At 38.7% G+C, this 24108-nt stretch overlaps 1 protein-coding gene across 3 annotated transcripts; it reads right to left on the bottom strand.

The window, feature by feature from the left end:
• Nucleotides 1-997: 997 nt before the first annotated feature.
• Nucleotides 998-21458, bottom strand: LOC116308826 (lipase maturation factor 2). 3 transcript variants are annotated; one of them, XM_089026980.1, is made up of 22 exons: nt 21299-21458; nt 10164-10214; nt 9614-9730; nt 9143-9348; nt 8832-8860; nt 8438-8542; nt 8118-8268; nt 7753-7826; nt 7598-7676; nt 6943-7099; nt 6731-6820; nt 5779-6018; nt 5448-5553; nt 4972-5074; nt 4353-4468; nt 4134-4203; nt 3525-3579; nt 3020-3260; nt 2766-2883; nt 1576-1745; nt 1205-1490; nt 998-1124 (listed from the first exon to the last, which is right to left on the bottom strand). In XM_089026980.1, exons 3-22 carry the CDS (start codon nt 9651-9653, stop codon nt 1113-1115), a joined length of 2448 nt encoding a protein of 815 aa, XP_088883106.1. In that variant the 5' UTR covers nt 9654-9730; nt 10164-10214; nt 21299-21458; the 3' UTR covers nt 998-1112. The 3 variants fall into 3 exon arrangements, with proteins under 3 accessions (XP_088883106.1, XP_031575190.2, XP_031575191.2); XM_031719330.2 differs by lacking the exon at nt 21299-21458 and adding an exon at nt 10736-10964; XM_031719331.2 differs by lacking the exons at nt 8438-8542; nt 21299-21458 and adding an exon at nt 10736-10964.
• Nucleotides 21459-24108: the final 2650 nt, after the last annotated feature.

Below are 24108 nucleotides of genomic sequence, written 5' to 3'. Positions count from 1 at the left end.
GTGGAGGATTATGGGATATAGTCGAGACGACAGTGTTTGGGTCAGCGGTTAATATCGAAACAGCGGGGAGAAAACAAAACAAAGCAAAAAAGATTTTAAAAAAAATCAAGTCAAGAGAATCTATCTTTGTAGAGAAAGTACAAAAAATATGATATTATGTTTGGTTAATTTCAATTCGAAAAAGGAACCAGAACAATCGAAAGTTTGAGTTGGTTTAGTCTTAGGGACACCCCTCCAGGTACCAATCCTCCTCAGACGGGCTTGATTCAGTGTTTTGGAAGCCCAATTTTTTTCCACTGGACCACGGTTCCAGGTTAATCAGCATAACAATAGCCGTGAAAACAATGCACCGAATAGACTAGACTTTTTAACATTATACTTTCATCCGATTCTGTGCGTGGCAGAGATGCAAGGGATTAGCCGATATGGTCTGGGGGCCGGCTGGTCTCTCCCCTGATGCTTCGGCTAGAACATTTTCTTGCGTAATTCGTGCACCCAAGGGCAGAAGGATTTAATCGCCGTCAAGTCCGAAGTCCATACGACGCCTCAGCTCTGCGGATGTCTCGGGGGTATGGCAAAGTAGAATCGATTTTTTTAAAAAGTTCTATTGGTAGTTCAAATCCCACGCTATCAAAAGAGGGTTTTTTTTCTTTTCTTTTTTCTTTCTTTCTCTCTCTCCCTTTTTTCCTTTTTCTGTCTTTACTGATGCAAACCAAAAGTATTTCCCAGTCCTCGACCAACAGGTGACCAAACCCTAAAACAAAATACAACATTCTATAGGACCCAATAAGCCTGAAGCGCTAGACCATAATCCTTTTCACACTGCTTTTGTTCTTTAATTATGACCATTGTTCCTGTATTCTCTAAGGACTCAAAAAAATTAATATGAAAGAATTTTAAAAACTATTATGGTCTAGAGTCGGGGGTAAAACGTCATCTCGCTTCAGGCTTATTACGTCCATATAGAATTCTCGAGTTCCTGCAGCAGAATATTTCTACTCAGTTGACAATTCTGAATCCGCTTATGGAAAAATGAGTAACAGATAGAAGTGGAATTTCGGCTCAACGTCACGTGGCAAGTATAACCCAAGAGTGCATTTTCTTCATTTTTGTCATTCTTTTTTCTGTTGAGAAAAATACATATATTTTTATACTGGATTCTTACTTGAGAAATTCAACGACCAAAGCGACCAAAGTCATTTACCTTTAAAGAAGGTTTCACTGTCTCCAGTTTCACCATAGCTCTACTGCACAACCCTATTCCTTTGTCGTAATAGAAACTTAGGAAAAAACAAATCCCTCTATAAAAAGCGCACAATTTTTCCACGAATAAAGTCACACATTGCGACCTGTAGCACTGACCAATCGGGCTCTTGTTTGCAAGTTCGGTACACTTATGGGCGAATTTGACGGTACATTTGGAGATGTGATCTCTGGCATGTTGGATCGTGGGCTCACATTTTTCTCTAGCTCTTTTTAGCTGTGGAGTGCTGAAGAGATATCAGAAAGAATAAATGATTGAATGAATTCACATGGATTCACAACAATACATGTGCAATTGATCACTTATCTCACCAGAACCTTTGGCCCATTTTCCTCCACCAGACTTTAAACACTAGAAGTAAAACCACAAGTAAAAACAACACGCTGATCACATTCTCGGGTGCTTGATTTTCATAACGACGGCGTAACGACTTCACTAGCGAATAGAGAAACCCACTAGGTTCTTGTTTAGCCATGTCTCTCTGAAACGAAATGATGTGATTAAAGTACGTATGTATTAGGCATTTCGAGGTTGAGGTAGAAAACTGGGTCGAGTGGGACTGTTTAGGGGGATCATATTTCAAAATGGCATCCATTTCGTCCCCTTAGATAGTCCCACAACACTTCAATTCCAACTGGACCAAATAATACTTTTTTTCCGTTTATTCGTAATGGTTTTACATTTCATCCAGACTAGGTTTCATTCTCTTGAAAAAATTGTCTTTGTTTGAGTTGTATCCATATTCATGTGTCTTCTCATGTACAACCATTAAACAAAGAAATGATACTCTAGGGAGTGACATGTGGTCTTGAGAATAAGATTCTTTGTTTGAGTTGTATTCATTTCATGTGTCTTCTTATGTACAACCATTAAACAAAGAAATGATACTCTAGGGAATGACACGCGGTCTTGAGAATAAGATTCTTTGTTTGAGTTGTATTCATTTAATGTGTCTTCTCATGTGCAACCGTTAAACAAAGAAATGATACTCTAAGGAATGACACATGGTCTTGAGAATAAGATTCTTTGTTTGAGTTGTATTCATTTAATGTGTCTTCTCATGTGCAACCGTTAAACAAAGAAATGATACTCTAAGGAATGACACGTGGTCTAAGATGTGGGAGATTACGCCCAAGCTAAAATTAACGTTGATATGACGTAAGTAGTGTAGTCTTACCCGTTATATACCTGACTTCCTCAGTATCTGGTGTAGTAAGGTGTGTAGTCTTACCCGTTATATACCTGACTTCCTCAGTATCTGTTATAGTAAGGTGTGTAGTCTTACCCGTTATATACCTGACTTCCTCAGTATCTGTTGTAGTAAGGTGTGTAGTCTTACCTGGTATATACCTGACTTCCTCAGTATCTGTTGTAATAATGTGTGTAGTCTTACCTGGTAGATACCTGACTTCCTCAGTATCTGTTGTAGTAAGGTGTGTAGTCTTACTTGGTATATACCTGACTTCCTCAGTATCTGTTGTAGTAAGGTGTGTAGTCTTACCTGATATATACCTGACTCCCTAAGCATCTGTTGTAGTAAGGTGACAGAGTCATTACTGACTACGAAAGGTGTGTATTCTCGGACGTATTCGCGAGTCCACCAGCCTTTGGATTTTACGCTAGAAGAAAACACTTTTATCAAATGAAGATAGATGGCTTATGGACGGATGGAATGGAATGGATGGGATGGGATGGATGGGAATAGAATTGATAGGATGGGATTGAATGGAGGGATGTATGAATATTCTAACTTACCCAGATTTAAACAGAATATTCCCCAAGCTTGTACTATTCTCAGTATAGTGATACAGATATAACTGTGTTCTTATATATTTCGGCGGCGAAACGACCAGACCCTCATTGTTACCCATCAAGGCAAGCACATCCTTCTCTCTTCTTAGTAACTTGTTAAGTAAATTAAGAAACCAGGGATTGGAATTATAAGACTCGAGTGCAGCGAACCACATCTGCCAGTCTAAACGAGGTTGATGAGGAGCTGTAATAGACAAAATATGGACTAAAGACAAAGATAATTGAAGGAAATCCTACGTAGAAACTGGAAACTCTTTAAAGGAATTTTCTACTGGTCAACTGACGTTTCAAGTTTGCCGTGAACGTAAATCTAAAACTCTCTAGAGACGCAGATATGACGTCCCTGGAAAACTGACCACCATTGCAATAAAAATATAAAATCCTTAGCTGTTTTGTTACTATTATCAACCTCTTATTACTATGAAAAGTTTGTATGTTTTGTTCTTACCTACGAATGGTGGCGGTTGATAGATGTTGCCCGGTTTGTAGCGAAAGTTGTATTCCTGCGATAAGACAAGGACATTTAAGGTTAATATATATACCATACAGGTGATTGGTGGATTGTGGGTGGTGGGATGGTGGGTCGGTGGTGGTGGATTGTGGGTGGTGGGTAGTTGGGTTGGTGGATTGGTGGGTGGTGGGTAGTTGGGTTGGTGGATTGGTGGGTGGTGGATTGTGGGTGGTGGGTGGTGGATTGTGGGTTGGTGGATTGGTGGGTAGTTGGGTTGGTGGATTGTGGGTGGTGGGGGTGGTGGGTAGGTGGGTCGGTGGTGGTGGATTGTGGGTGGTGGGTAGTTGGGTTGGTGATTGGTGGGTGGTGGATTGTGGGTGGTGGATTGTGGGTTGGTGGGTTGGTGGATTGGTGGGTAGTTGGGTTGGTGGGTTGGTGGATTGGTGGGTAGTTGGGTTGGTGGGTTGGTGGATTGGTGGGTGGTGGATTGTGGGTGGTGGGTTGGTGGATTGTGGGTTGGTGGGTTGGAGGGTTGGTGGATTGTGGGTGGTGGGTTGGTGGGTTGGTGGGTTGGTTGATTGGTTGATTGTGTGGTTGTTCACTTACTTTCCATGTGCCATTAGTCGTATTACTACCCAGTATAATAATCTCTGGTCTGCCTCCCACGCCAGTCATACTGAGAAGCAAAAAAACCTGTATAAAAAAACCTGTATGGAAGTCTATTCTATTCTCTTCTCATCCCGTCCCGTCCCGTCCCGTCCCGTCCCGTCCCGTCCCGTCCCTTCTCCGGGTCGTCTCGTCTTCTCTTGTGTCCTCTCTTCATACCTTCTAAACAATCCATACGGATGTGCAATCTCCAACAACTTAGTATCTCGGTACCACTTTCGAAACACGAGTGGTAGACTTTTCTTGGCTGAATAACTGACATCTGTAAGAGGGTCCTGAAAACACAGGGTGCCCAAGCTTAGATTAAGGAAACCAGTTGCAGAGAACAAAATAGATAATACAGCTTTGGATGTTATTTAAGCCTGGTTTTCACTAGCGACGGAAGCAGAAGCGGAAGCAGAAGCAGAAGCGTAAGACGTCTTATGTTCCTGTGAAAATCAAGAAACGGAGACGTAAGCAGAAGCAGAACATCGACTGAAGCATAAGCAGAAGGAACGGAAGGTTTCCTTTTTCTTATGCTTATGCTTCTGCTTCCGTCCTTATGTCGCTAGTGAAAACCAGATTCTTATGCTTCCGTCGCTAACATACAGAAGCACAAGGTGGCAAGCCAATCAAATCCTCGTACTCAGTCCGCTACACGGGAAACTTCCTATTGTTTTTCTTATGCTTCCGTCACATTCATTTACACTAGAACATAACGATCTTGTGCTTATGCTCATGCTTATGCTTATGTTTCCGTCGCTTATGTCGCTAGTGAAAACCAGCCTTTACCACTTACCAGGCTAATAATAAAGAGCCACAATGAGAGCAAAGACCACAGTGTACATTGAAGCAAAGAATACATTTTGTAGCTTTTTACTGACTTTTCCTGTAATAAAATCCTGGGAAAGACAGACATGATTAAAATTCTTGTTATCGGAGAGTTTGAACTCTGAAACAATCTCTAGGCAATGTCCCAAGGCATTGATATCTCACAGATCGAAATGGAATTTGGCTGGTAATTGAGAGGAAACAAAACCAGAGAAAACGTAGAAAAAGATGTCGAGTCCAGGTTTTCGAACGTACAAATATAGGTGTGAGGAGTAAATGTTCTACTTGTAGAGGGCACGCACTAATTCTGTGATACAAATACTAACTTTCAGTACTAAATGGTGATAAATCAACGATAGAAAACAAAGGATTCTGTATGAAATAGTACTAATTAGTACTAATTAATGTTCACGGATTTAGTGCGTGCACTCTATCTATAAGTACCGCATATAAGCGCCTGCGATCTCTATCAGCAGCGAAAATCCCCCAATCCAGATTGCAGCTATGGTTGCCTTGGTTACAGCTTTGCGAAAGTCATCTGGGGAAAAGTCTGCCAGATAAATAATTGATACTTTATACCTTACATATATAACAAACCGATCTTCAACTTTATATGCTATACCGACCTACCGACCTACCGACCTACCAACCTACCGACCTACCGACCTACCGACCTGCCGACCTACCGACCTACCGACCTACCGACCTACCGACCCTACCGACCTACCTACCCTCCTACCCACCCATTTATATATCTATCAGAGAATAAACTCACTTATCCAGCTCATCAGTTTGGCATCTTGAATTTCAAAATAAAACCATCTCGAAACTAAAAAACAAATTCCAGAGAAAACACTGGCACAAGTGATTACGTTGGCAAGTGTTCGAACAATACTAGCTTTCCTACTATGCACAAAATCCCGGAATTGTGCCAATCGGTTTCCATAGTAACATCCAGTTGCCTTGTCAACCAAACGATCCAATAGCTTTCCAGCTGTTGAAGGAAAGAATTCCTCTGAAATGATACACGAAAAAAAGGATTTGAATTTTAGTAGCAAGCACATAACGAAATCTGACATTCACCTGTCACGCGTGATTCTCATGGGCATGTGCATGGGAGTTCGTCAAGTAGTCTAGTCTTTACCGATCCGTGTCAATAGACCTCTTTTCCTTATGTCAGACCCCGTGTCATTCTCTTGAAAATAAGATTTTTTTGTTTGAGTTGTATCCATATTCATGTGACTTCTCATGTGCAACTGTTAAACAAAGAAATAATACTCTAGGGAATGACACATGCTCTTGAAAATAAGATTTTTTTGTTTGAGTTGTATCCTTATTCATGTGACTTCTCATGTGCAACTGTTAAACAAAGAAATAATACTCTAGGGAATGACACATGCTCTTGAGAATAAGATTCTTTGTTTGAGTTGTATTCATATTCATGTGTCTTCGCATGTACAGCCGTTAAACAAAGAAATAATACTCTAGGGAATGACACGTGGTCTTGAGAATAAGATTCTTTGTTTGAGTCGTATCCATATTCATGTGTCTTCTTATGTGCAACCGTTAAACAAATAAATGGTACCCTATGAAATAGTTTTAAACATCCCCTTGAGACACGCATACAAGGCAATTTCGAAAGTTCTTTTAGTCGCATGTCACGCCGTATACCATCAGTCACGTGTCACGTTATCATTCTCTTTTGCTGAACATGTCACGCTACTTACCGTGACTGGGATCTGCCTTCTTTTCTTCTGTTGTATCTTCATTTCTGTTCTCCCTTACATCAGAATGTTTTTCCTCCATATTATTTGCCACTTAAATATGATGAGTAAAATGCAATGAATAGAGCTCACATAAGTCTCTAAAAAAACTTGCAAAAATCTTGCGTGACATATCATAGTAACGTGTGTAATAATTCATAGTAACGAAATCTTACCATTCTTTTTCCTATACAACTTCTTGCATGGTGACAAAGAGCATGTATTGCGTGACATTATTGCTTTATCGTCGAGTAACACAACGCACAGTACAAGGGTCAAGAGGTTAAAAAAGTTGTAATTTCCTGTCACGAGAATAAGAAGCTGAAGAAGAACCTGAAATAGAATTTTTTCATTGATAAATAATTAACCCTTAAAACAACCTTGAATATGGTTCGTCAATTGTTAACCGAAAGTTCTAATGTTCACGAATATTCCTCTGTGAGAAATAGTATTGATGATTTTCACGGCCGCCATGTTGAAGGAGTTTAACTCAAGATTCGCCATTAGTCTCTTTTGTTATATCCTCCAACATGGCTGCCGTGTCCTTTGTAATTACATTCTCTATCAATAAGTTAGAGGACTACATGCTGTTCAATTTAGAAATAATTGGATGAAGAAAAAGACCCGAGGACTGACAAAATTAGCGAAATTTATGGTTTAGAAAACTTTGATACTTTAAATTTTGTACAATTTAAATTCGAAAATTGCGGAAGCCATTGAATCGGAGAGTTGGAACTTTTATCTATTATTAAGAATTTCTTAAGCAGTTGAGTTATGTTTAATTAAGTTAATTCACATGTTATAATAACAACTATTTATTAGACTACTTACTTGACCAAAATATGCAAAAAATCTCAAGGTTCTGATAGGAACGAAGAATAGAAACGGCAAACCAATTTCTATGGTGTATCTAAGAGTGGCAATTAAATCATAAATTGTTATTGATGACCGCAAAATATCACATTAAATCTGCTTCAAATACTTACGTTATGACAACACTGAGTCTGTGAAACCATTTTGGTAGCTTCTGGAAATACCAGGCCAATGGAGTCGGAATACACTAAACAACAAAAAGCGAATTTGTTTTAAATTTTCTAGACTTCTCGAAGCAGATATAAAAAGGTTTAGTATTTGAGGTATTTACTTGTGGTTGGTTGTGTAAGTCAGTAAACTGTTGGGAAGAGAGCAATGATCCAGTAGAAATTCTTGGTTGATGAAGAACAAAGAACAAAACAAACATTGAAAAACCTCTAACCAACCAGTCACGTGATAAAAAAGGCGGGAAAATAAGACTCGAAGGCAACATCTTGTAATATGTGATTCATGTTTTATTGGGCTCCCTGTGTAATACCTGTGATTCATAATGCCAGTATATTGCTGTCATGTCCCACCATGTGGGATCCATGAACAATAGTTTTACCACACCAGAAGCAAACATCAGCCTGAATAACAACCACTTTACTAACCACAGGGTGACCATGTCATGGTGACGAGTTACATTCCTGAAATTCAAACGAAAAGGACGCTAATGTCATTCACTGTTTGACCAATCATATATCTCGTAATTTTGCTCTGGTAGATTCTTGATTGACAGCATTTTCATAGGACGAAAATAACCGCCTCTGAATATTTGACCAATCACAGCTCTTCATTGAAATTGAAACCACATACCTCATTCTCTTACATTTAAAAAGCTTCCATCTCCATGGTAACAGCTTTATATTCCAGGGTGCAACAACAACTGCCAAGAACCCCGTTTCCAATAGCAACCCATCCCTGGATAGTATACCATAACGGGGTCAATACAGATATGGTATCAGTTGAATAAACATAATGATTTGTTGTCTTGTTAATAATGAAATGGCCGGCAGCCGGCCGTATAGCGTTTACGTGCTATAGGATTGGCTAAGTGTTCGTATTTGTATTCATTCTTTACTGTACTGTTGGTACTATTTGTGAATATTTAGACACTGATGATACGAGGCTAACCCTGTGCAAATGAGTCTGTAATCAAGGAACACAGCCATATTTTGGAACTCGAAGAAGGTCTGTCGAATATACATACCACTGATACCACAAGAAAATTTGTCCAACCTAAAGATATCAAAAGAAACAATGCAGATTAAACTTAATAAATGAAAAAAGAGTAAGGGAATAAGCGTATAGATGGAGGAATAGACCTCTGTCAAAATCACAGAGCTTAGTGTTCAGATGATCCTGCAGTGTTGTTTGTAGTTGACGAAACCATTTTAAAGGCCTCCTTTATTGGCGATTGTATACTGAGTCGTATACCCGTAATTCCTTTGAATAACCTAATGCCTATGCGTCCTTTGGCACCGACGATGATCTTTGAGAAATTAAAGGTGTGTATCTCACCTGGAACAATGAAAAATAAAGTAACCACAACACGAAGAAACTGAGACAATCCCTACAGCGCTGAGAGACGAGAAGAAGCACTGATAATGTCATTCCAGTCAGGCAGAGGAACTCCATGCCAGTAGTTATGTCCAGCCCTAATGACGGAGCGAGCCAGAGTAGAGTGGGTGTTTGCTTGAGTAGGCCGATCAAAGAAGTGTCTAATGCTAGAATGAAAGCAAATATATTATTCATGGTTAGCAGTAAAATGGGGATTTATTGGTGAAGAGAACAAGGATTAATTCAACAAGAGCAGGAGAGGAGAGGAGAGGAGAGGAGAGGAGAGGAGAGGAGAGGAGAGGAGAGGAGAGGAGAGGAGAGGAGAGGAGAGGAGAGGAGAGGAGAGGGCAGGGCAGGGCAGGGAAGGAAAGGGAAGGTAAGGGAAGGAAAAGGAAGGGAAGGGAAGGAAAAGGAAGGGAAGGGCAGTTTTACCTTGACAGTTGTTACAAGCCTTCATGCAATTGACAGCCATCCATTTGGAGTTTCTCTTGCAATCCCCACCAGAAGCCCATTTGAAACATGGAGAATGTTTATCCCGACAAGTTGATACTGAAATATGGAAAAACTAAGTTGCTTTAGTTCCAATTAAACTAATCCATTGGAAATTCTCGTTTGCTGAAAGAGACCTTTAGGAAATGCGCAAACGTGAAACCGTCAATAGACCCCTTCACAGTTACCTGCGCCATGATCTTGAAAGGTAGCCGTGCCTTTGCGTCGCAGCGAGACGAATGGTGAGCTTGCAATGATAGGGACTAACAAAATAACACAATCAGTTTAAGGACTAGTTTCGTCCGTTATTTGGACCTTTTTAACCGAACTGAATCAATTGTGTTGTTGTTAGTGTGTGGGGGGTTATAAAAATTACCGGATGGTGTGTATAGATATGAAGTCTACTTTTTAATAGCTATTTTAAAGTGAAAGCTTATTAAAGAAATAAGATAAATAAATAAATGCAGACCAACTGAATCAGATATATACTTACAATCGTGTAGGATATATTTGGCAGGTAGTAAACCTTTGTCTCCATAAAGACCTGTCAACGACATCAAAAACATTTATTCCCGCGTAAGTCAATAAAAATAAAGGACTGAATTTCGGTAAAAAAAACTCAAATTATGTAACAAATGTATCATATTTATCTTATTAGTCTTGACCTGAACTACCGGATATAGATTTTAATAAATTTGATTAAAGCAATGTGAAATGTGAAATGTCAGCTTCTATTACGGTTTTATAAATCATAGTTATCTGTCAAGAAAATCCTCGAAATGTATTCCTCGTGTGTTCGAGAATATATATGAAATTATACTCGTACTGCGGTTCTAATGTATCAAATTGAGCTGATCCTCGCAGTATATGAAGCAACTTATACAGCTTCAAATTGAAAGACACAGAAAAAGTTCTGAACCTCGAATGGAATTTGAAACCCGTTCCCTGGCTATTCCGGTTTCAAGGTCTAACCACTGAGGTACGAAGTTTCAAATGAGACTTCAAGGATACATTAGGTGGGTTTGTCGGCCCGTTTATATAACAAAAAATACCAAAAACGCTCACCGGGAATTTGAAGATATAGTGAAGTAAAAGCAAAGAGAAAGATAGCAGACAAACCCCACAAGAAGCCTTGTCTCACGAGCACCACAGGAATCATCATTGATGTTCTTTTCTTTGCCACAAAACTTCCATTATGAATATAACATTCATCTATACTTGTTATTTGAATGTTTCAAGAATAATTTTAGCCAGATCAAAGATTACGTGTGTAGGCTCTTGTTTTGGGAGCGAATTTGAATGTGGTAACGTGATAATGGTAACGCGATAATGGTAACGCGATAATGGAACGCGATAATGCTAACGCGATAATGGTAACGCGATAATGGTAACGCGATAATGGTAACGCGATAATGGAACGCGAAAACGGTAATGCGATAATTGCGACATTCAACTTTATTTGCCACCCGTTCTCGCCTCGCTGTGAAATAAAAATAATCAAATAAAAAAAGAATACAAACAAAAATAAAACTAAACACGAAGAAAGAATAATGCGAAGAAAGATATAAAAGAAACAGCGGGAAGAATGAAAAAGAAAGAAAGAAAGCAACCAGAAAAAAAAATATATAAAGGGAAATGTTAGAAACATGGAAACAAAACAAAGAAAAAACCACTAATAAAAAAATAATATTATTGATTAATTATCTGTCTGTCTGTCCGTCTGTCTGTCTGTCTTTCTTCATTGATTGATTGATTGATTGATTGATTGATTTATTGATTGTTTGAAGTCCCTATTGTGTTTACATACATTCTCTCATACTGAAGAACCTTTTGCTGAATAAGCGCGCATTCATCGGAGAACATCTTTAATTTCTCCGGCTGTGCATAAACATCGGGTTGTAGGCGTACCCTACGATAGCATAGATGAAGCTATGATAGAAATTGTGCTTAAATACGAATACCTCAATCACTTGGACTGCGAGTATCCCATCTAGCTATTGCGTTACGAGATGGCTAGATGGATACTCGCAGTCCAGGTGATTGACAGAGACTAGGGAGAGCATAATTCTATTTACTCGGCTAGTAATTGTACTTTACGATAACATAGATTTAGCTATCATCAAAAATTATAACATTAAATATGGAAATTCAATCATCTGGACTGCGAGTATGCCATCTAGCTATCACGTAACGTAATGGTTAGAAAGGATACTCGCAGTCCAGGTGATTGAAAGAAGTTAGCGAGAGCTTAATTTCAAGAGGAATTTCATTCACTTGGCTAGTAGTCGTACCTTACGCCGGATAACATAGAATTAGCCATCATCAAAAATTATAAGATTAAATATGGGAAATTCAATCACCTGGACTGTGAGTATGCCATCTAGCCATCTCTTAACGTAATAACTAGAAGGAATACTCGCAGTCCAGGTGATTGAAAGAGGATAGGGAGAGACTAATATCAAGTGGAATTTTATTTACTCGGCTAGTAGTCGTACCTAACGTTAACATAGAGATATCTATAATAAAAACTATGCTATGATAAAATATTATAAGATTAAATATGGCAAACTTAATCACCTGGACTGCGAGTATGCCATCTAGCTATCACGTAACGTAATAGCTAGAAAGGATACATGAGGTCCAGGTGTTTGAAAGATGCTAGGGAGAGCTTAAATTCAAGAGAAAGTTTATTCACTCGGCTAGTAGTCGTACCTTACGATAACATAGATTTAGGTATGATAAAAAATTATGAGATTAAATATGGCAAAGTTAATCACCTGGACTGCGAGTATGCCATTTAGCCATCTCGTAACGTGTAATAGCTAGAAGGGATATTAGCGGTCCTGGTGATTGAAAGAGGCTAGGGAGGGCTTAATTTCAAGAGGAATTTTATTCACTCGGCTAGTAGTTGTTCCTTACGATAACAAAGATTTGGCTATCATCAAAGATTATGAGTTTAAATATGGGAAATTTAATCACCTGGACTGCGAGTATGCCGTGTAGCCATTTCGTAGGAAGATATTTATTTCCAGTGGAATTTTATTCATTAGCCTATTAGTCGTACTTTTACGATAACATAGATTTAGATATGATAAAAAATGTTGAGATTAAATATGGAAATTCAATCACCTGGACTGCGAGTATGCCATCTAGCCATCTCGTAACGTAATGGCTATCGAATGGATGCTCGCAGTCCAGGTGATTGTAACTGCAAACAGCCCATCGCGGACCAATGTGACATTTACAAAAGAGATGGCTAACTTCAGTGTTAATTCTAAATTTGAGCTAGATAAAGGAATAGGGTAGTCACTTAAAAAAGGATATTTCCAAATCGATATGCAATTTGTTTGTTGTTTTTGTTTCTTTTTTTGATACGATGGTGTTCGAATCAATCCATAAAAATTCAAAACAAGAAAAATCGATTCAAATTTGCCATACCCCCGAGACATCCGCAGAACTGAGGCGTCGTATGGACTTCGGACCTGACGGCGATTAAATCCTTCTGCCCTTGGGTGCACGAATTACGCAAGAAAATGTTCTAGCCGAAGCATCAGGGGAGAGACCAGCCGGCCCCCAGACCATATCGGCTGATCCCTTGCATCTCTGCCACGCACGGAATCGGTTGAAAGTGTAATGTTAAAAAGTCTAGTCTATTTGGTGTATTGTTTTCACGGCTATTGTTATGCTGATTCCGTAGAAAACTGTGGCTCAGTGGCATAAACTTGGGATGGAAGAAAATGTGTCAAGCCCGTTTCGGGAGGGTTAGTATGTGGATGGGTGACCTAAAAATTATACATACTCAAACCAACTTTTGATCCTGAATCTATGACACAAAAAAATCAATTTTATCGAACGGCCTGAAGTTTCTCTAGAAATATAAATTCACAGATTCTCAACGAGAACCACTTAACGTATCCTTCTGATATACGCAATAATTTTCATTAATCTTTAAAAATAACTGATCCAAAGTAACTTTTCTAGTGATGTTAGACTTTTCGCTATAATTTTAAGTCGAAAAACCAAAGAAAAATTTTTCTCGTTCCGACGCTCCACCACGGAAAAGTGCGATCCAAGGAGTGAATCCAGTTAAGGATTTTCCACAATTGGATTTTGGGGCAAAAAGTAACAGATTCTAAAAGAGCAAGAGAAATGGGGATCGATTGTGTAATTTGTTTTGTTTTGGTCGTATAGGAAATGGTTTTACGAGCATCAAAAGTATGGACCCTATCAGGCAACACACCCACCACTACAATGTTCTAGGTACCAACATTATTTTTTCATCAGTTAGAAAAATCGATATATCCTAGATTTTTAGGTGTTTTTTTTTTCCGAATATACTATTAAACAATATAGAGTTTTGATGAGAAAAATTTGAGAGTTTTTACCCTTTTGAACTGAGCTCAAAAGAACACCAAAGTAAGCTTGTTTTCTCGTAGATATTACATCGGTTGAACGCGTCCCTCTGAAGCGTGTGAAGAAGGCGTCCTTCTGAGGCGTGTGAATTTCACAACACTTAAAAGGAAACCAAAGTAAGCTTCTTTTCGCGTAGATATAAGTTCGGTAGAAGACGTCCCTCTGAAGCGCGTGAAGAAGTGAGTAGTAGCGAGTTTTACAAAGATCACAACATTTAAAAAGGTACCAATGGAAGCTTATTATAGACATTACATCGACTGAAGACATCCCTCCGCGCGTGTGAATATCACAACACTCATAAGGACCGCTAAGTAAGCTTATGTTCTCGTACGTACTACATCGAAGAAGGTGTCCTTCTGAGGCGTATGAATTTTACAACACTCAAAAGAAACCAAAGTAAGCTTGTTTTCTCGTAGATATTAGATTGGCAGAAGGCGTACCTATGAAGCGTGTGAATTTCACAACACTCAAAAGGATTCCAAAGTAGCCTCGTTTTCTCTTAGACATTACATCGACTGAAGACATCCCTCTGGCGCGTGCGAAGATCACAACACGTAAATGGACACACAAGTAAACTTATTTTTAAATCGATAACGTAAAGCGGAAAAATGGTCAAAAATCTGGTATTATGATGCCCATACATTGACTTATAAACGATCTTTGAAGGACAGGGAAGGAATTGTACCACGAAATCTTGAATATCTCTGTCTGTACCTCCACTAGAAGCATAAATTAAAAAGTTTATTCAACTTTCATCATCTAGCATGCTATTCAGATAGCTAGATTGCTAATAACCAGAGAAACGAAAGAGGATAAATCCGTTGTTTGAGGTACTTGCTAGCTCTTGTCTGCCATATTTCTTGTTCGATTGAGTACAGAAGGCCTATGAAGGGGGTCATTGAAAAATAAAGTTCTGACTTTCGCACCTCAAATTCATTTGTCCAAAATCGATCCACTATCGAATACGGTAAAGAAGTTCGTGTTTTGAAGTGAATAACGTAAAGCGGAAAAATGGTCAAAATTCTAGTATTTTGCCCATACATTGACTTATAAACGATCTATCAAGGACAGGGAAGGAATTGTACCACGAAATCTTGAATATCTCCGCCTGTACATCCACTAGAAGCATAAATTAAAAAGTTTATTCAACTTTCATCATCTAGCATGCTATTCAGATAGCAAGATTGCTAATAACCAGAGAAACGAAAGAGGATAAATCCGTTGTTTGTGGTACTTGCTAGCTCTTGTCTAGCATATTTCTTGTTCGATTGAGTACAGAAGGCCTATGAAGGGGGTCATTGAAAAATAAAGTTCTGACTTTCGCACCTCAAATTCACTTGTCCAAAATCGATCCACTATCGAATACGGTAAATAAATTCGTGTTTTGAAGTGAATAACGTAAAGCGGAAAAATGATCAAAAATCTGGTATTATGCCCATACATTGACTTATAAACGATCTATAGAGGACAGGGAAGGAATTGTACCACGAAATCTTGAATATCTCCGCCTGTACATCCACTAGAATCATAAATTAAAAAGTTTATTGAACTTTCATCATCTAGCATGCTATTCAGATAGCAAGATTGCTAATGACCAGAGAAACGAAAGAGGATAAATCCGTTGTTTGTGGTACTTGCTAGCTCTTGTCTGCCATATTTCTTGTTCGATTGAGTACAGTGGGCCCATGAAGGGGGTCATTGAAAAATAAAGTTCTGACTTTCGCACCTCAAATTCACTTGTCCAAAATCGATCCACTATCGAATACGGTAAAGAAATTCGTGTTTTGAAGTGAATAACGTAAAGCGGAAAAATGGTCAAAAATCTGGTATTATGATGCCCATACATTGACTTATAAACGATCTTTGAAGGACAGGGACGGAATTGTACCACGAAATCTTGAATATCTCTGTCTGTACCTCCACTAGAAGCATAAATTAAAAAGTTTATTCAACTTTCATCATCTAGCATGCTATTCAGATAGCTAGATTGCTATTAACCAGAGAAACGAAAGAGGATAAATCCGTGGTTTGTGGTACTTGCTAGCTCTTGTCTAGCATATTTCTTGTTCGATTGAGTACAGAAGGCCTATGAAGGGGGTCATTGAAAAATAAAGTTCTGACTTTCGCACCTCAAATTCATTTGTCCAAAATCGATCCACTATCGAATACGGTAAATAAATTCGTGTTTTGAAGTGAATAACGTAAAGCGGAAAAATGATCAAAAATCTGGTATTATGCCCATACATTGACTTATAAACGATCTATCAAGGACAGGGAAAGAATTGTACCACGAAATCTTGAATATCTCCGCCTGTACATCCACTAGAATCATAAATTAAAAAGTTTATTCAACTTTCATCATCTAGCATGCTATTCAGATAGCTAGATTGCTAATAACCAGAGAAACGAAAGAGAATAAATCCGTTGTTTGAGGTACTTGCTAGCTCTTGTCTGCCATATTTCTTGTTCGATTGAGTACAGAAGGCCTATGAAGGGGGTCATTGAAAAATAAAGTTCTGACTTTCGCACCTCAAATTCACTTGTCCAAAATCGATCCACTATCGAATACGGTAAAGAAATTCGTGTTTTGAAGTGAATAACGTAAAGCGGAAAAATGGTCAAAAATCTAGTATTTTGCCCATACATTGACTTATAAACGATCTATCAAGGACAGGGAAGGAATTGTACCACGAAATCTTGAATATCTCCGCCTGTACATCCACTAGAAGCATAAATTAAAAAGTTTATTCAACTTTCATCATCTAGCATGCTATTCAGATAGCAAGATTGCTAATAACCAGAGAAACGAAAGAGGATAAATCCGTTGTTTGTGGTACTTGCTAGCTCTTGTCTAGCATATTTCTTGTTCGATTGAGTACAGAAGGCCTATGAAGGGGGTCATTGAAAAATAAAGTTCTGACTTTCGCACCTCAAATTCACTTGTCCAAAATCGATCCACTATCGAATACGGTAAATAAATTCGTGTTTTGAAGTGAATAACGTAAAGCGGAAAAATGATCAAAAATCTGGTATTATGCCCATACATTGACTTATAAACGATCTATCAAGGACAGGGAAAGAATTGTACCACGAAATCTTGAATATCTCCGCCTGTACATCCACTAGAATCATAAATTAAAAAGTTTATTGAACTTTCATCATCTAGCATGCTATTCAGATAGCTAGATTTCTATTAACTAGAGAAACGAAAGAGGATAAATCCGTTGTTTGTGGTACTTGCTAGCTCTTGTCTAGCATATTTCTTGTTCGATTGAGTACAGAAGGCCTATGAAGGGGGTCATTGAAAAATAAAGTTCTGACTTTCGCACCTCAAATTCACTTGTCCAAAATCGATCCACTATCGAATACGGTAAAGAAATTCGTGTTTTGAAGTGAATAACGTTAAGCGGAAAAATGATCAAAAATCTAGTATTATGCCCATACATTGACTTATAAACGATCTATCAAGGACAGGGAAGGAATTGTACCACGAAGTCTTGAATATCTCGGACTTAAGATCCACTAGAAGCATAAATTAAAAAGTTTATTGAACTTTCATCATCTAGATGCTATTCAGATAGCTAGATTGCTAATAACCAGAGAAACGAAAGAGGATAAATCCGTTGTTTGTGGTACTTGCTAGCTCTTGTCTAGCATATTTCTTGTTCGATTGAGTACAGTGGGCCTATGAAGGGGGTCATTGAAAAATAAAGTTCTGACTTTCGCACCTCAAATTCACTTGTCCAAAATCGATCCACTATCGAATACGGTAAAGAAATTCGTGTTTTGAAGTGAATAACGTTAAGCGTAAAAATGATCAAAAATATAGTATTATGCCCATACATTGACTTATAAACGATCTATCAAGGACAGGGAAGGAATTGTACCACGAAATCTTGAATATCTCCGCCTGTACATCCACTAGAAGCATAAATTAAAAAGTTTATTCAACTTTCATCATCTAGCATGCTATTCAGATAGCTAGATTTCTAATAACCAGAGAAACGAAAGAGGATAAATCCGTTGTTTGTGGTACTTGCTAGCCTCTTGTCTAGCATATTTCTTGTTCGATTGAGTACAGAAGGCCTATGAAGGGGGTCATTGAAAAATAAAGTTCTGACTTTCGCACCTCAAATTCACTCGTCCAAAATCGATCCACTATGGAATACGGTAAGGAAATTCGTGTTTTGAAGTGAATAACGTAAAGCGGAAAAATGGTCAAAAATCTGGTATTTTGCCCATACATTCTCTTATAAACGATCTATCAAGGACAGGGAAGGAATTGTACCACGAAGTCTTGAATATCTCCGCCTGTACATCCACTAGAAGCATAAATTAAAAAGTTTATTCAACTTTCATCATCTAGCATGCTATTCAGATAGCAAGATTGCTAATGACCAGAGAAACGAAAGAGGATAAATCCGTTGTTTGTGGTACTTGCTAGCTCTTGTCTGCCATATTTCTTGTTCGATTGAGTACAGTGGGCCCATGAAGGGGGTCATTGAAAAATAAAGTTCTGACTTTCGCACCTCAAATTCACTTGTCCAAAAGCGATCCACTATCGAATACGGTAAAGAAATTCGTGTTTTGAAGTGAATAACGTTAAGCGGAAAAATGATCAAAAATCTGGTATTATGCCCATACATCGACTTATAAACGATCTATCAAGGACAGGGAAGGAATTGTACCACGAAGTCTTGAATATCTCGGACTTAAGATCCACTAGAAGCATAAATTAAAAAGTTTATTCAACTTTCATCATCTAGCATGCTATTCAGATAGCTAGATTGCTAATAACCAGAGAAACGAAAGAGGATAAATCCGTTGTTTGTGGTACTTGCTAGCTCTTGTCTAGCATATTTCTTGTTCGATTGAGTACAGAAGGCCTATGAAGGGGGTCATTGAAAAATAAAGTTCTGACTTTCGCACCTCAAATTCACTTGTCCAAAAGCGATCCACTATCGAATACGGTAAGGAAATTCGTGTTTTGAAGTGAATAACGTTAAGCGGAAAAATGATCAAAAATATAGTATTATGCCCATACATTGACTTATAAACGATCTATCAAGGACAGGGAAGGAATTGTACCACGAAATCTTGAATATCTCCGCCTGTACATCCACTAGAAGCATAAATTAAAAAGTTTATTCAACTTTCATCATCTAGCATGCTATTCAGATAGCTAGATTGCTAATAACCAGGGAAACGAAAGAGGATAAATCCGTTGTTTGTGGTACTTGCTAGCTCTTGTCTGCCATATTTCTTGTTCGATTGAGTACAGTGGGCCTATGAAGGGGGTCATTGAAAAATAAAGTTCTGACTTTCGCACCTCAAATTCACTTGTCCAAAATCGATCCACTATCGAATACGGTAAAGAAATTCGTGTTTTGAAGTGAATAACGTAAAGCGGAAAAATGATCAAAAATCTGGTATTATGCCCATACATTGACTTATAAACGATCTATCAAGGACAGGGAAGGAATTGTACCACGAAATCTTGAATATCTCCGCCTGTACATCCACTAGAAGCATAAATTAAAAAGTTTATTCAACTTTCATCATCTAGCATGCTATTCAGATAGCTAGATTTCTAATAACCAGAGAAACGAAAGAGGATAAATCCGTTGTTTGTGGTACTTGCTAGCTCTTGTCTGCCATATTTCTTGTTCGATTGAATGCAGTGGGGCTATGAAGGGGGTCATTGAAAAATAAAGTTCTGACTTTCGCACCTCAAATTCACTTGTCCAAAATCGATCCACTATCGAATACGGTAAAGAAATTCGTTTTTTGAAGTGAATAACGTAAAGCGGAAAAATGGTCAAAAAATCTGGTATTATGCCCATACATTGACTTATAAACGATCTATCAAGGACAGGGAAGGAATTGTACCACGAAATCTTGAATATCTCCGCCTGTACATACATTAGAAGCATAAATTAAAAAGTTTATTCAACTTTCATCATCTAGCATGCTATTCAGATAGCTAGATTGCTAATAACCAGGGAAACGAAAGAGGATAAATCCGTTGTTTGTGGTAGCTGCTACTTGTTTTATAGAATATAATGTCGTTCTTTCTGTGTTGCACGCTTGTATATCTAGATCAAGTCTGCCTATCGGCTACAGTAATTGTACTTTTTTCAGAACATATGTTCAAAAGTCGATGTGTTTAGTTCACGTTTCTTTTTACTGTCTTTTTGTTCTAAATACGACAAAGAAATAATTTTATTGGTACGCTTCCTAATCGTCAACAAATTTTGCTAAATCCGACTAATGACTATCCGAGTATTAGAATTTTCTGTTATAACATGATTTTATTCAGGCTAATCGTAGAGTCGTCTATTTTAGTCATACAGTCGAATGCTTGTTAAAACGAAAACAACATGAAACTATTAGAGTGTATTCTTAATAAAACAAACTGCTCTATGCAATTTTTTACTGCGATACCTTGAAGGTGTCGCTAAACGTAATATGAAACTACTATACTGTAGTATATTCTTAATAAAACAAACTGCTCTAATGCAATGTTTGACTGTGATACCTTGAAGGTGTCGCTAAACGTAATATGAAACTACTCTTACGTCAATCAAAGTTGAAACTTTTTTTGACCAAAATTTGTTCACGCGTACAACAAACCGAGCCTGGTAAAGTTTTCTTCAAACTGCTACAGTCCTCATGGAGGAAGCGACGAACAACAGTTTAAGAAGAAGTTTTGGATTTTTTTATCTCCATAATAGATATTTACGTCTGAATTCAAATTGATGCTTCAAGTTTGAAATATATATTAATATTTTGTAAAATAGGCGTGTAACCATAACAAGATTTAATTGAGTTTGTATAATTCTTGTTCTTGAATGAACGCCTTCAAAAGTCGATGAAAAGTGGAAAGTGGAACGAAACTATATGGCATCTCTATGGCCATAAATACAGAAGAAGTAATTTTATTCATTTTAAGGGATTCTTTGTTTGTAGTTGAAATTAGTTCGTGATATTTCGTGATTAAAATTATGGCAAAGCTCGTCCCCATTCTTTCCCCTCCACTCCTATGCGCGCATTTTCAGTTGCGCTATTTCTATACAAAATAACAGCTATTGTTATCTTCCATTACTGCACCATGAGTCGTTCTTCTCCTAACCCTTCTCTTGTGTTTTGCTGCTAACCGCCGCATACTTTATAACTGCACTATATATTCGAACTTACATAAACATCACTACTCACGTTTACTGTTTTCACTTGAATATCATTGATACCGTGCACAACATCTATCCCCTTTGAATAAAGGTCCTCTTTTTACCATCGCTTGTGGAATCTAGGGTAAGTGTTTTAGCATGTGATCTGATATAGCCACGAGTTAGGGATTCTTGAACATTCCTTTTGATTTCCTGCTTGATTAACATGAAAAGAAATGGCAAAATTAGTGGAATAGATTTACAGATTCCTACCGAGTACCCTTATACATTTCCTTTTCCAAAAAAATTATATTTTAAATTTTTTTTCTAAAATCACCGCGTCAAAGCACTTATTATAAATGCTACTTGTCCAGGCACTTATATCTTTGAAAGGCGTCCCTCTGAAGCGTGTGAAGATCACAACACTCAAAAGGACACCCAAGTAATCTTATGTTTTCAAGGCGTCCCTCTGAAGCGTGTGAAGATCACAACACTCAAAAGGACACCCAAGTAAACTTATGTTTTCAAGGCGTCCCTCTGAAGCGTGTGAAGATCACGACACCAAAAAGGACACCCAAGTAAACTTATGTTTTCAAGGCGTCCCTCTGAAGCGTGTGAAGATCACGACACCAAAAAGGACACCCAAGTAAACTTATGTTTTAAAGGCGTCCCTCTGAAGCGTGTGAAGATCACGACACTCAAAAGGACACCCAAGTAAACTTATGTTAGAAAGGCGTCCCTCTGAAGCGTGTGAAGATCACAACACTCAAAAGGACACCCAAGTAAACTTATGTTAGAAAGGCGTCCCTCTGAAGCGTGTGAAGATCACAACACTCAAAAGGACACCCAAGTAAACTTATGTTAGAAAGGCGTCCCTCTGAAGCGTGTGAAGATCACAACACTCAAAAGGACACCCAAGTAAACTTATGTTTTAAAGGCGTCCCTCTGAAGCGTGTGAAGATCACAACACTCAAAAGGACATCCAAGTAAAGTTATCTTTGAAAGACGTCCCTCTGAAGCGTGTGAAGATCACAACACTCAAAAGGACACCCAAGTAAACTTATGTTAGAAAGGCGTCCCTCTGAAGCGTGCATGTGTAGATCACAACACCCAAAAGGACACCCAAGTAAACTTGTTTATAATTGAATAACGTAAAGCGGCAAAAATGGTCAAAAATCTAGTATTCTGCCCATACATTCCCTTATAACGATCTTTGAAGGACAGGGAAGGAATTGTACCACGAAATCTTGAATATCTCTGCCTGTACATCCACTAGAAGCATAACTTAAAAAGTTTATTAAACTTTCATCATCTAGCATCTCCTTCAGAAAGCCGGCTAGATTGCTTATAACCAGAGAAACAAAAGAGGATAAATCCGTTGTTTGTGGTACTTGCTAGCCTCTTGTCTGCCATATTCCTTGTTCAATTGAGTACAGAAGGCCTATGAAGGGAGCAGCAGTAAGGGGGACTCGCGAATCGCCGGCAGGGGTCAAAAAGAGGCCCAGCCCCCCCTGGGCTTTTTCGGGTTTTACAAGGCCCTACAGGGGGTCTTGCGCGATCGGGTGGCAGCGCGAAAAGTCCCTTACTGCTGCTCTGTTGGGTACTGCAAACGGAGGTTAAAATATTCCTTAGATATAGATGGACGCCATCAAGAGCATACGAAACAAAACTGTGCGTAAGCTAAGAACTCAGGTGTTGGATCGCCTGGACGCCGACTTTGCCTTCACAACATTTATGGAGGGAGATACAAATGAGACGATGAACGAAGAAAGAGCAGAAAGAATTATCGACATGATGCCCGAAGGTAACTACCGTTTGGAGTTGACGTTTATAAAGTATTTAGACGGCGAGTGGATAATCGAAAAGGGCCGTAATCCTATTCGGGCGTCAGGTAAGCAAAACCTGTTTGTCTTAAGTGAAAATACGCGCCCGGGAGCGTTAGTAGGCATTGACATGATGTTTTACGAGGTCGCTTACCCAGTTACTGTGGTCATTTACGGTGCGTACGAGATTAAGAAGCCCGACGTTAAGAAGCTCAAACCAATGCGACATCCAGGTAACTGTGTTGCGAAGTTAGTAAGAGAGTTCTTTGAGGACTCCACCCGTGGTAGTAAGTTAACTTTAAAGAGAAGAGAAGCCATCAGGAAATGGGAAAAAGACACACATAAGGCCGGAGCCACCATAGACAACATCAAGAAGTTAGAGACTGCCTTAGAACGCCGCATACACGTAAAAGATATCACTGACGGGTTCATTTACCCAGGTACGCACAAATACGGAGGTAGAGGTGCCCCCATAATCATTTACCAACACAATGGACACGCTTGGCGAGAACTTAGGTTTCCCAAAAAGAAGGAAACTAAGGTCTATAAAGCTTCACCATTGATAGAATTAGTCCACGAAAACTCCGTTTGGTTGATGGATTCGGAAGGAAGTCAGTTTATGACGCAGGATGGTACTCTTTACCGCCCCGAAATTGAACACCAACGCATTCAAAGTGCCTGTGAAACCTTAGGGGAAGACTTCTCAGACGAGGTCCTTAGCTCTCGTAGTTTGGACTTCTTAGCCGCAAAGAAGAGGAACGGATGGAAGTCCACGCCTAAGGAATTCGCCGACATAGCCAAAGCCTGTGTAGAGCATGGTCATGGAGGTCTGTGGAACATGGAGTATGACGAAAACGAATACGTCTCCTTAGACATGAAACACTGTTACCCCGCAAGTTTTAAAGGATTGGGGGATTGTAAGGAGTATTATGACCGCTACGGACATCCAGACTCACAGTTCTTTCGTGTGTCCTTAGACGGCAGCTATGACGCCCCAGCTACGGGGTTTGTAAGATTAACCTCATGGAAGTTAGCA

Source organism: Actinia tenebrosa, unplaced genomic scaffold (genome assembly GCF_029948245.1).
Source record: "Actinia tenebrosa isolate PJP-AT-01 unplaced genomic scaffold, QUT_ActTen_1.0 PGA_scaffold10__47_contigs__length_13832649, whole genome shotgun sequence".
Taxonomy (NCBI): domain Eukaryota; kingdom Metazoa; phylum Cnidaria; class Anthozoa; order Actiniaria; family Actiniidae; genus Actinia; species Actinia tenebrosa.
The sequence above is the reverse complement of the archived record's forward strand: the minus strand, read 5'-3'. Positions and strand labels throughout refer to the sequence as shown.

Bases quoted from the DNA above. Each gene is read 5' to 3' on its own strand.
- LOC116308826 (XM_031719330.2), bottom strand. From the start codon at position 10,832: ATGATGATTCCTGTGGTGCTCGTGAGACAAGGCTTCTTGTGGGGTTTG. The intron at 10,215-10,735 runs GTGAGCGTTTTT...TGTCGTTGACAG, and splicing joins ACTATATCTTCAAATTCCCG to GTCTTTATGGAGACAAAGGT. The intron at 2,884-3,019 runs GTAAGTTAGAAT...GTTTTCTTCTAG, and splicing joins AATATTCTGTTTAAATCTGG to CGTAAAATCCAAAGGCTGGT.